At 35.6% G+C, this 13,557-nt stretch overlaps 1 protein-coding gene across 1 annotated transcript; it reads left to right on the top strand.

The window, feature by feature from the left end:
• Positions 1-1,021: 1,021 nt before the first annotated feature.
• Positions 1,022-1,960, top strand: LOC128101821 (olfactory receptor 5W2-like). Its single transcript, XM_052725215.1, has one exon. It carries the CDS (start codon positions 1,025-1,027, stop codon positions 1,958-1,960), a length of 936 nt encoding a protein of 311 aa, XP_052581175.1. The 5' UTR covers positions 1,022-1,024.
• The last annotated feature ends 11,597 nt before the right edge of the window (positions 1,961-13,557 follow it).

The raw sequence follows: 13,557 nt of genomic DNA, 5'->3' as shown, positions 1-13,557 counted from the left end.
AAACATGCTTTATTAATATAACAGCATGTAATTATCTATTTATGAATTTACATTACATCTTACACTTAGTAAAGACAATAAGATACCATTAACGATTCTAAAGTTTGACTGGAAGTAGTGTATGTTGTAAATTCACATTAATGCAAATACATGCAAGAGGAGAATTGAGCTCTTGTTTCTAAGTGTTTGAAGGAAAGTCCATGTGAAGTAGAATTTGAAGAAAGTATTTAAATATATAGTACAAAATCTTCTAAAGTTGACATTGAAGAACAAAGTGGGAAACTGATAGAGAATGCCTTCAATCTGTATTTTCACAACATTATTTACACTTACCTTTAGAGTTAGGTTCATACAGTTGTAATCAAACATTTGGTAGACTTAATGCAGAGGCATTTTCTAACACTGGCTTTATCACTTTCTTTTGTAAGGACTTAATATTTGGAGTCTGGTGTGTTGCCCTTCACATCGCAAAAGCAACAAGTGGTGACAAATACCAGATGCTCTCATGAAAGAGGTGTCAGTAAGAAAATGTCGCAAAATCATACCATAGCAATTTCCATGGATTTGTTTGTATTTGATGCTATGACGAGAGGGTAAACTATGATTCTTTATTAATATGGTGAATGTGATCCTTTGCTCAATTTTATGAAGTGTTTAGACTTTCATTGCTGGATCTCCTACTCAGTTCTGTTGTTTCTTTCAGATGAGTTGTAATCTGATAATTTATTTTCAGCTTTTCAATTTTATAGCCTTAGGATGAGCAAGAAAAATCATGTCAGGTACTATTTATTAATTTATATTAAAAATGATTAACTGCCCACTTCAAATAGTTGAGGGAAGTTTTTAGTGATCATGCCACTTTAAGAGTGATTTCTGTCTGATTTTAGAGATACACAGAATATTCTCTACATAATGAAATTAGAGTCTGAAAATTGACTACAATTTTCTTGCCTAGATAAATTAAATCCCAATCAATCTGTATTTTGAATGCTTTTTGACCAATTTAGGCAAAGAACAAAGAAGAATGGATGAAGGAAACTGCTCCTCAATCACTCAGTTTATTCTATTGGGAATTACTAATAACCCTGTCATAGAAGTGGTTTTATTCATTGTATTTCTTCTCATCTATCTCATCATTCTTGTGACAAATATTGGAATGATTGTTTTGATCAGAATGGATTCCCAGCTACACACACCAATGTACTTCTTTCTTAGCCATCTCTCTTTCTCAGACCTCTGCTATTCAACTGCAGTTGGGCCAAAGATGCTGGTGGACCTAATGGACAAACACAAATCTATATCTTTTGTTGGCTGTGCCTTGCAGTTTTTCTTCGCCTGTATCTTTGTAGATGCTGAGTGCATGCTGTTGGCAGTGATGGCTTTTGATCGGTACAAGGCCATCAGCAATCCCCTTATGTATGTAGTAGACATGTCCAGTAGGGTTTGCTACCAACTCCTGGCTGGAGTTTACCTACTAGGAATGATAGATACTGTTATGCATACTATAATGACATTTAGGTTATGTTTCTGTAGGTCAAATGAGATTAATCATTTCATCTGTGATATCCCTCCTATCCTGTTACTATCTTGCTCAGATACACAGGTCAATGAGTTAGCAATGTTTATATTTTCTGGGTTTATTGAACTGATCACCATTTCTGGACTTCTTGTCTCCTACTGTTACATCATTTCATCTGTCATGAAGATCTGTTCTGATGAGGGGAGATTCAAAGCTTTCTCTACTTGTGCCTCTCACCTGACTGCAGTTGCAATTTTTCAGGGAACTCTCCTCTTTATGTATTTTCGGCCTAGTTCTTCCTACTCCCTAGATCAAGATAAAATGGTTTCACTGTTTTACACCCTGGTAATTCCTATGTTAAACCCTCTGATTTACAGCCTGAGGAATAAGGATGTGAAAGAAGCCCTATACAAACTGAGAAATAAAAGGTTGTTTAAATAATTGTAGTATGTGTGTATATATGTCTAAGTTATAGTAGTGATTTGTACAAAATTACATTGCATGAATCATAGGAAAGTTGAGTCACCTAATTTAACTGATTAAAATACATATTTTCTCTTAATTTTAGAGATAAGATAATGTGGATATACTAAGGATCCATGTTTCATTATTTCTCTTTAATTTGTATGTTGTACATGTCTGGAGAAATTTTCCTGATTATTTCAGTTGTAAAAATAATTATATTTAGCCTTTTATTCAATTTTAATCGTATTAGGCTTTTTGAGTTTTATTGGTTGGCTTTTAATATTTTATTTCTTCATTTTGAAAGACATAGGAACCTTTAGGTTGTTAAAAATTAATCTTTTACTCAAGTGGAAGATGTAGACATTAACTATACACTCAAAGCAATTGTAATTTTTAGGAAAGAATTAAATTTTATTTTGTTCTGAACTACAAAGGATTTTGATCATAGTCTAGAGCAATGTGCAGGATAAAAAGTTTCTTGGATGAAAGTGAGGTTCCTTAAATATAAAACATACATGTGTGAGGAAGAAAGGGGAATTTATCATAAGGCTTGAAATTATATGGCTGTTTAGACATACCAGTGAAAATCAGTTGGAAAATAAACAAATGTAACTAGACTAAATTAGGAAGAGCAGTGAAAGGAGCCATGGTTAGGCATGTGTGTGTACAGGGATCCTCAGTTATCTAATCTGTGATTTAGTGCAATATTGTTCCTTTCCTTATTTGCCATTTTAAATCTTTCATAATTATATTTTGTTATACAAAAATAATTTCCTTCTATTCTCTTTTCCTCATCAATGCTATTCTTAAAATCATACCATTAAGTCCTTGTGAAAATCACTCTTACTTTTAATAGCATTCCAAAATTGAGTATAAGCATTTCTTTTGCTGAAGTACTGAACATTTCTACTCTATAATTAATTTGTATTATCTTTTATAGATAAAACAGGAAACAATTACATAATGTGACAAAAAACATAATACTTTGAGCAGATATTTGGCATTGATAAAGGAATATTAACTTCATTAACAACACACTTAGATACACAGAGAGAACATCTGTTTAACACATAATAGCTTGAGATGCTAGTTTAGTGGATCTACCAAGATGTAGGTATTATTTTCATGAAAAAGAAAAGTAAATACACATGTATTTTATTGAGTTCTTTAATTATTTTCCATCTTTTCTATAAAATTTTGTTGATGTTTAGGGAATGAACAAGTTAATTTAAAATGCATAGTTATCGTCTCTACATTTGACAGAACACATAGAACAGGGTATATTATTAATTGTTTCCTTCAATTATAGATGTTAAGGAAATAGGGTTGATAAAAGTGTGAAGTGCTCCAGTGTGTAAGACTATTTCAAAATTCAACAAATTGTGAATCTCCTTTTATTATGACCTATGGTTAAAATAATAATTGGTAATTTAGGACCATATATCATTTGTAAATATCTATGCTAAATTTTGTTATTAATGAAATGATTTAGAGTTTTCCATCACCATCCCATTTTCTATTAACTTGTAATGTCTTAAAAGTGGTGACTTTGGAACAATGCTGTGGTTTTTCTATATACTGAGTTTTTAATCCTTGAAGCAATGGTGTGAGGTTGTAGGTACTTATGGAGAAGATAAATTCATAAGAACAGAATATTCAGGAGTGAATACTGGAGATATTTGTAGCTCATTATGCTAAGAGACACCGGTAAAATTTAATTGTCAGTGAAATGAAAATTGAGTTTTTTCAAGAAATCAGATCTGCCGGTGCCATGATGTGACACAACAACCTCAAAACTGAGCTGTGACCTATGTATCTGATTGCATCTCTTCTTGCTCCTTTCAATCTACCTTTCCTCTCTATTTCTCATCACATTCCCTCTCTTCCCCCTTCTCTACTCTTCCATCCTGTCCCTCTCCCACACTTACTCATCTGTTCTCTTCACATCTCTGTCTCCCACCCTGTCCATATTTCTCCTTCTATATCATTCCCTCTTTCTTTCCCTTTCTCATCCTCTTTCTCAATTCTTCTGTCTCTGTCAATGTCTCAGTCTCTTTGTCTCTCTCTGTCTATCTCCCTCTGCTTCTTCTCTTTCTACCTCTCTTTGTAGTTCTCTGTCTTGCCCTCTTGCAATGAGGCTTTAATTTAGCTAAATATGGATGCTGCCTTAAAATCATGTGATCATTATTTACCCTGTTCATTTTTAGCATGGGAATAAAATATACTCCACCATGTAAAAATCTATAATTTTGATACCTACTAGACTTTGATAATTTGTTTTGTAATTAAAAATTTTACAAGATAGAAACATATGAGTAAGCATTGATAGAAATATATTAGTGTATAAACAATGCAGAAGTAATAATGGCTTGCCAATAATGAACACATTTCCCTCTCATATACTGTTTTATCAACCACACAGTTATTATAACTGTGGATACTTCTACCATATATGAGTTAGAATAGATATGAAACAAATTGGAGCAAATTTAAAACCTTATCAAATGTCACAAAGTGCAATAAACATATTGAAGCATTTGGGCTTTTCAATTTCCCAAGCACATACTATTAAAAATACACCATTTTAGAACTCAAGACTGAAATAGAAGGTAGGATATGGCATATGACTCTTCTGCCACAGGATTCAACTTACATGTGGAATAGAGCATTAGTATTGACCCCATTCCGGCATTAACTATGTAATTCAATACTTGTTTTCCATCAACTAATAGGATCTGAAATTATTCACTTCTTTCATATCAGCCAACGGTTGTGCACCAATAGCCTTTCTTGGGCTCTTTTCATGGTTCAGATTCTCAATTTCCCTTCATGACACCTTCAGTCTTCACCTTCCACTGCTACACCTTACCAATGGCCTCTCTTGGCTTCTCTTGTCTCCGTGATTCCTTCATTCCCTCAAAAACATTACCACGTTGGTCTTACACATGACAAGTTTGCTGCCAGCACAATATTCAACCTTGGTGGTCTCTGCAACACAGCTTTCATGTGCTGATTCTGTGGAAACACTTCCAAGAAGATTTTACCTCAGTGACCCTGGCTTCTTCTTAATCAAAACTATTATTCAGTTCCAGATGGCCAGCATCCATTGTTCTAGCAAAATAAAGGTTTTACTTCAGAGGTTCTGGCCTCATATTAATCACATCCAATTATGTACCTCCAGCTGACCCATATCCTTCTCTGGGTTATATCTCAATGAGTCTCCATGACCCTCCCTATCCACACCCTTCCTCTAATACTGCAGAATTAACCCCAGTCTCATATTCTATGCCTCTACCTCCCACAGGCTCCTCATGTGCTGTATCTAATCTCCCCACTCAGCAAGATCCAACCTCATATTCCTATCTTGCACTAGGAGGTACATTCTTTTCTCTAGGACAATACGCTACATATACCAGACTTCATTACTCCCAGGCAATTTCCAAACTTTAGGCTCAACCTTCCTCCACACCCTTTCTAGTGTCCCACACTTCTCTGCCCATATCAGACTCAGAAGAAATCCTCAAGTCCAGATTTCATCAAAAAATACCAGTGATATGAGATGAGAAATCAAGTTAGTTTCTTCTCTTCAAAACTACCAGTACTATAGAAATATTTGTCACTGAGGATAACCTTGATAAATCCCAGGATACTATATATAAAAATCAATCATAATCATCAAATAATTCATAGCATTTTCAGAAAAGACAAACTGCTTAGTGAAATTAAGGAGAAAGAACTTAAGGATAATAAAAGCCCAAGAAACCACAAGCAAAAACTACATGGAAATGAGGAGACATATAGGACTTGGGAATGACATTCAATAATTAAGTAGAGAGACCAAAGGAAACTCAAGCTGTAACGAAGATAGAATTGAAAAGTCCAATATCTCAACTAAAAAAAATAATCAAAGGATATCTTTATTAGTAGAATAGATGAAGTATAAGATAGGATATCAGGACCTGAAGATGAAGTAGTGAATCCAGACTAAATAAGCAAGAAATATGAAAAACAAACAAAAACCAGGAAAGAAACATGAAGGAATGTGATACACCATGAAGAATGAAAAATGAGGCCTCAAATTAAGAAAAAAAAAAGGGGGCATATATGGAATGATGTGAATGGGTAAATAAAATGGACAAATGATGCAATTATAAATTCTAAAAAAATACATGGTTCAGTGAATGTCAGAAGAAAATTATAACATTAAAAAATAATCATATCAGATTATCATCAGACCTCTCACCAGAAACCCTAAAAGTAAAAAAAAAAAAATACAATGTTATATTTCAAACACCTCACATAAAACACTGAAACTGATAGAAGACAAAGTGGAGAACAGCCTCGAACACATTGGCACAGAAGACAGCTTCCTGAACAGAACACAGATAGCACTGGAACTAAGATCAACAGTTACTAAATGGTACTCCATGAAATTGAAATGTTTCTGTAAAGGAAAGGACACTGTCAGTTGGACAAAGAGCAACTTGTAGAATAGGAAAAGATCTTTATCAACCCTACATCTGACAGAAGACTAATATCCAAAATATATAAAGAACTCAAGAAACTAGACATTAAAAAAGACAAATATTCCAATGAGATTAGGCACAAACCCACATATCAAGGCTGGCCAAGGCAACTCAGTAGTAAGCAAAAAGGTCATAATCACAGACAAAAGCATCAGAGTTACCTTCATCCCAATGGTAGGTGTCCCTCCAGAACACGAAGCCATACAACCATAACATATATGCAGAGGGTCTAGCTCAGCCACATACAGGATCTATGATTGTTGATTCAGTCTCTGTGAGCCCCTATGAGCCCCACGTAGTTGATTCTGTGGGTTGTGTTCTTAGGATATCCTTTACCCCTCTGGTTCCTATAATCCTTCCTCCCCCTCTTCTGTGGGATTTCCCTGGCTCCATATAGTTTGGTTGTGGGTCTCTGCATGTGCTCTCATCAGTTGTTGGACAATGCTTCTTTGATGGCAATTGAGCTAGGCATGGCCCTATAAGTATAACCAAATATCATTAGGAATCATTTCATTGACTTTTTAAAATATCAGTTGATATTCATGGGAGGTCTGTTTTTTGGAGGTAAATGGAAGGAGAAAAAGTAGTTCTGGGAGAGAGAAGTGGTGTGTAGGTGACTGGGGGGAGTGGAGGTAGGGGAAAATGAGGTCAGGATGTAATATGTAAAGAATAAAAATAAAATAAAAACCTAAAAATATTCCAATAAAAATGGGGGTACAGATCTAAACAGAGTATTCTGAGTAGAGGTATCTCAAATGGTTTAGAAACATTTGAAGAAATGTTAAACATCTTTACCCATCGGAGAAATGCAAATAAAAACTACTTTGAAATTTGATTTTATACCTGTCAAAATTGGTAAGACCAAAACCACAAGTGACAGCTCATGTTGACGAGGATGTGTAGCAAGGAAAACACTCCTCTATGACTTGTGAGAGTCCAACCTTGTACAACCACTATGGAAATCAATATAGTGGTTCCTCAGAAAATTGGAAACATCTACCTAAAGACCCAGGTGTAACATGAATTGCTAAATGGCCTTATTAATAGAAAACCCAGAGGCACTAGGAAATCCTCAGTCCAAGAGAGCTACTTCCTATATACTCGTGCTTTATATACCTTTCTTTGCCCTTCCATCTTACTTCCTGTCTCTGCCTACCTACATCACTTCCTCTTTCTGCCCAGCTCTATCACTTCCTGTCTGTCTGTACAGACTTCCAGACCCCTATGGTTAGCTAGTGTTGGGATTAAATGCATGTGCCACCATGCCTGGCTCTGTTCCTAGTGTGGCCTTGAACTCACAGAGATCCAGATGAATCTCTATCTCTGCCTCCTGAATGCTAGGATTAAAGGCATGTAACTACCACTGCCTGACTTCTATGTTTAATATAGTGGCTGACTTTGTCCTCTGATTCCCAGGCAAGCTTTATTGTTAAAGCATAAATAAAATATCACATCACCCAACTACATCACTCTTGGGCATATACCCAAAGAACATTTCATCCTACCACAGAAGCATTTGCTCAGCAATGTTCATTGTATCTCTCTTCATAATAGTCAGAAACTGGCAATAACCTAGATGTCCCTCAACTGAAGAAAGGATAAAGAAATCATAGTACATTTACAAAATGGAGTATTACTTGGCTGTTCAAAGAAAACAACATCATAACATTTGCAGACAAAGGGATGCAACTAGAAAAAACAATCATCCAGATTGAGGTAGCCCAGACCCAGAAAGTCAAATACAGTATTTATTCCTTTGGAAGTGGATATTAGCTGTTAAGTAAATGATAACCAGGCTGAAACCCACAGACCAAGAGAGGTTAGGTAATGAAGAGTGCTATAGAGGAGAAGCATTGATCTTGGGAAGGGAAAATAGAATAGATTCTATGTGTGGACCAGGAATGGGTGGGGCAGGGATGAGAGAGAGATGGGTGAGGGTGTGGAGGGACAGAGTACAGTGAGAGACATCTGGAATTGGGGGACATTTGGGGGCCATATAAAAACCTAGTGAAATGGAAACTTCCTGCAAGCTATGAGAGTGACCCTAGTGAGGACTCTTAGTAATGGAAGATAAGGGGTTTGAGCTGGCCATCTTTTGTTGGCAGATAAAGATTCACGTGATTGAACTGGGTTGTGTTCAGTTGAGTTGTTGGCAAAGGAGGTCCCATGGAGATCCCTAAACAACCTAATGGTAGGGCAAATGGTTGCACTCTGACAACTACCAGTAGGGTCCAAAGCCAAGGACAACTTCTACTTAGCTCATTGAATGTAGAGATGTTGAACTGAAGCAGACTTGGAGCCTTCACCCTATGTCCTTGTAGCTTTATCTAGAGAAGGTATGTTGCAGGGTATGGAAAGAGAAACCTACATGCCAACAGAACCACAAAAGCCTCCACCTACAATCTGACTTGCCTGTAAAATATGCTGGTACAATGGTGGCATAAAACATATAAAAGTGGACAAAAAAATTTGGTTTAAATTGAGGCTTATGCCATGGGAGGGATTCCATATCCTATATTGCTTAGATGGCAAGGGACAGAAGATTAGATAGCTCAGAGTCCTAGGGTAGAACCAAACATGACTGACTAAATAAATAAATAAATAAATAAATAAATAAATAAATAAATAAATAAATAAAAATCAATGAAATAATTCCTAATGATATTCTACTATACTCATTGGTATCTGGTCCTGTAGTCACCATATAGGCTTTCTATGCCAACAGATCCTATGCCAGCAGATCAGAGAGGAGCAGAGAGTGTCCAAATTAGGTGTCACCATTGGGTCCCTTCCTTCAGTGTAATGGTTAGCCTAAGCGAGACAATGCCCCAGCATATGTCTGCAATAAAATGAGACAGTTTTTGATTATTACAATATAAAGCACGTTACAGGTATACCACACATTCCCACAGTCCAAGCAGTCATAGAAAGATCCAATTGAACTTTAAAAGATATGCTAAATAAACGGCAACAGGTAACAATGACTCCTAGAAATAGATTGAATAGTGCTTTATTAACCTTGAATTTTCTCAATGCTGATGAGAAAGGAACAACAGCTGTGGAGAGACATTGGATGACAGACAAAACTCCTGAGCTAAACCAATTGGTTTATTTCAAAGATGTGTTGACCTCAGAATGGAAACCTGGGTATTTCCTATGTTGGGGAAGGGGTTATGTTTTTGTTTCTGCAGGAGAAGAAAAGCTATGGATACCAGCAAAATTAATAAAAATTTGATTAGAACCGGAGAAACCCCTTGATGAGAAGTAAAAGCTCATTCACCAATGTGACATCTGTACAAGTAGTAAGAAAAATTTAACAATCAAAGGTTGGCACAGGGTTCTGTTTTTCTCTTTCCAGGATAATGGAAATACCCATCTTCCAGAAATCATAAGGCCTTGGATATCCAGATGTCTACAGCAGAAATAAATGAATCTATTGGTACCAATCTACACAGGGTAAAAAATCTCACTGCCTAACATCTATATCTCTTTCAATCTAGAAAAGTTGTGGTTCCAATTCACTTATAAACCAAGCTGGCTTTGGAGATGGAATTGGCTCACCCCTTCTCTAAACCCAAGTATACTGATAAAAAAGAAAGTTGAGAGATTCTTCAGTCCTGTATCAGAAGGAAACCAATAAAAGGGACCATTGTCTTCAAGATTCTAATTCTATTCATGCTCACTCTTGATTTCTCGGAATCCTTTCTTACATGTCATTCATCTTTAAATCCAAACTTTCCATTTTAATAAAAAATAAGTTTTTCCAATAGCAGTCTCGGAAGTCTCCAGAAGGAAGATGGGGCTCCAACAACAACGACTCTACCCAATCCAGAATGATGCCATGGTAATCGTCATCACACTACAATTCTTGCCAGAATCTCAGACAACCTTACCCATTACTTGCTGCAGAATCTACAGTTAGTCTAACTGAGATTTAGCTATCTGAGCTTTCTTACAGTACCCAACAGAGATGTCATCACCCCAAAAACAGCAGGAAGCAATTCTAAGAAAATGACGCCATTTCTCCCTAAGGTTTCATATTTCTCAGGGTTATGGATGATGGTTATAGGATTGGGGGTGAAAGAAAATATTAGATTCAGTATTCTCCTTAAGAAAACAAAAAGTGTCTCAAAAAAAAAACAAAAAGCAAAAAAAACAAAAAAGGAAAAGACGAAGTGGGATGGATAGGTATAAGATATTATGGTAGATAATTGTTATACTAGTAAACAAATTTAGTAAAATAGCAGCCTTAGATAATTTGCACTGTAATTTGCACTGTTATGGATTCTTATACATTGATACAAAAGTAAACTATTTTTATATTCCTGTTTAAGATAATTTGTATATTGATAGAAATACAGAACTATATTAATTATAATGTACATATATTTCTACTCTTATTTGAAATATTTGTATATTGATACAAATGTAAATTTATATCTGTCATACTGTATATATGTTCTACTTCTGTTTAGGATATTCTGTATATTGATATATATTTAAGATTATTGTCATATTACATATTACACTATACATTCCTACCTCTGTTATAAATTTCCTGTGTATTGTCACAATTTTGAAGACATCGTCCTTTATCTTACACTTGCTTATAGACTGTTTACCTTGTTTACAGGAAGCCTTAGTCCTTAGGTTATCTAGGTAGATAAGACTTACAGATTTGTAGTCACCTATGCTTGTTATCTCTATTGATATGTTAGTTAGATTATCCAGATTTACAGATAACATAGGATGGATGGACAGGAAGTCTTCAAATACTTCATGGACCTAGAGAATATGGCATTTAAATAGCTTAGAATTCTGTTGATGTGAGACACAATTGCTTCTGGCAGCACCAATTTGATCCCGAGAGAACGTTGGGCTAAGACATTTTCATTTGGAAATTTGTCTTCTTGGCACAAAATGGCCTACTGGGCAAAGAACTGTCCTTGCCTCAACTGCTGACAATACGAGTGCCATCCTTCTGTGCAAGCAGGACACAAGGAAAAGTGACTTCTGAACTCTGGCAAGACAGGGTAAGATGGTCTTTCAGAATTCCTGCTTCTGAAAATGGTCTGTCAGATACTCTAGGCCTGTAACCAATTTGAATGCACCAACAATGCTGAGAAACATTAGGTGACTGTCCAGGCTGCCAGCTGTCTCTGTCTACAATTGCAAGATTCCCAAAAGTTGCTTGCATCCATCTTCCATTTATCAGGTACCATTATATTCCTTCTCAGGTCTTTGATCAGATTGAAGACTAGCAATTATAGTTACAACTTAGCATATATATATATATATATATATATATATATTATATATATTATATATAATATATATAATATTTTAGATAGAAATATTATGAATTAGATTCAGGTTCTTTAGAATAGGACACCTTTTGGAATGATCCTTGTAACATGCCATTTACCTATGCTCTAGACTTCTCTGGGTTTTAGTATGTGTTTCTTGCTTGATATTATTCGCATTGGTTGTAGTTCCATCTTATCTAGGTCATTTTCCCTCATTACTCCTGGACAATATTTGATAACCCTTCCTATTGTATATAGTCTTGTAATAGGTTAGAACCTTCTTATTTAGACAAAAGGGTGAGATGTGGTGGGTAGCCATTCCAGCTTTGATCTGGAAGTTCCACCCCCACTGAGATTTCAGTAACTGTCATGCCTACAAGGCAGAGCCAAGAGAGGACCCTGAAGACCCCAGATCCTCTCTTGGTTCCTGGACCTTGGACGCTGGAGGTAGTCCCAGCAGAGTTCTCCAGAGAGCACCACCGGAATGTGCTACACCTTTCCCAGACCCTGTAACCTATCCCTTCACTTGTAAGTTACCCCACAAAATAAACCTCCCTTTTAACTACATGGAGTTGCCTTAATATTTTAACCAATACTTCAGATTTCTGGGAACACCATGGAAGAGGGGGAGGAAATACTGTAGGATTCAGAGAGGGTGGAGGACAACAAGAGAACATTGCCCACCAAATCAAATGAACAGGGCTTGTATGGACTAACAGAGACTGTAAAGGCAAGCAACCTGGGTCTGTACCAGGTTCTCTACATGAATATTATTATAGCTGTTAGCCTGGTGTTCTTGTGAGGCTCTTAATAATGGGAGTGGTTGTACCTCTGACTCTTTTGCCTGCTCGTGAGACTCATTTCCTCCTATTGGGTTGCTTTTTCCAACCTGTAAATGAGGACGTTTTCCTTGTCTTATCAGATCTTGTTTTTTCGTGTTTGACTGTCATCTCTTAGAGGCCTGCTCTTTCCTGAAGAGGAAATGGAAGGGGAGTGGATCTGGAGAAGAAGGGAGGTGACAGGAGCCAGGAGGAGTGAAGGGAGGGGAAACTGTGGTTGGGATGTATTGTATGAGAGAAGACTTTATGTTAAATAAATAAAATTAATTAATTTAAATTATAAGTAAATGTATATGTATAATAAATAAATATATGTACATATATGTGATACATACATATATATAAGCTCAAATGAACTTCAATGTTTTTCAGGTTTATTCACAAACTCGAATTGCCTCTATTAAATTTCCTGTTCATTTGCTTATTCTTATATTTATATATTTTTATTAAAATATCTAACTTTTGTGTATGACATCAAATTTAGGTAAATGAGAATACACATATGACTTCATCTCTACCTTCAACACAATTCAGAAATTTTGTACAAAAGAAGTCCAACAAAATTAGAAAGTGAGATATGAAATCTCTTAGGACATTAAAGATTCACCGTTAAAATTCTTAAAAAACAATAATCCTCATACATATAAAATCTACTCAAAACAGACTTCACCTCTATTTCTAGCTTTTTTGAAAATTTGTCACTCTACTTACATGAAAATATTTTAATAGACCCATTTAATGAGCTATTTTTCACACATATATCTAGGGACTGTAAGAATATATATTAGACATGTATGTCAGGATAACAGAGACTGGAAAATATATACCCATTGTTATAAGGTTTTTAAAGACACACAATGATATTTATAAAGATTGGGAAGTAAATGAGACAAAGATTTAAT

Source organism: Peromyscus californicus, unplaced genomic scaffold, assembly GCF_007827085.1.
Source record: "Peromyscus californicus insignis strain IS unplaced genomic scaffold, ASM782708v3 Scaffold_7__1_contigs__length_154581171, whole genome shotgun sequence".
Lineage (NCBI taxonomy): Eukaryota > Metazoa > Chordata > Mammalia > Rodentia > Cricetidae > Peromyscus > Peromyscus californicus.
The sequence above is the reverse complement of the archived record's forward strand: the minus strand, read 5'-3'. Positions and strand labels throughout refer to the sequence as shown.

Bases quoted from the DNA above. Each gene is read 5' to 3' on its own strand.
- LOC128101821 (XM_052725215.1), top strand. From the start codon at position 1,025: ATGGATGAAGGAAACTGCTCCTCAATCACTCAGTTTATTCTATTGGGA.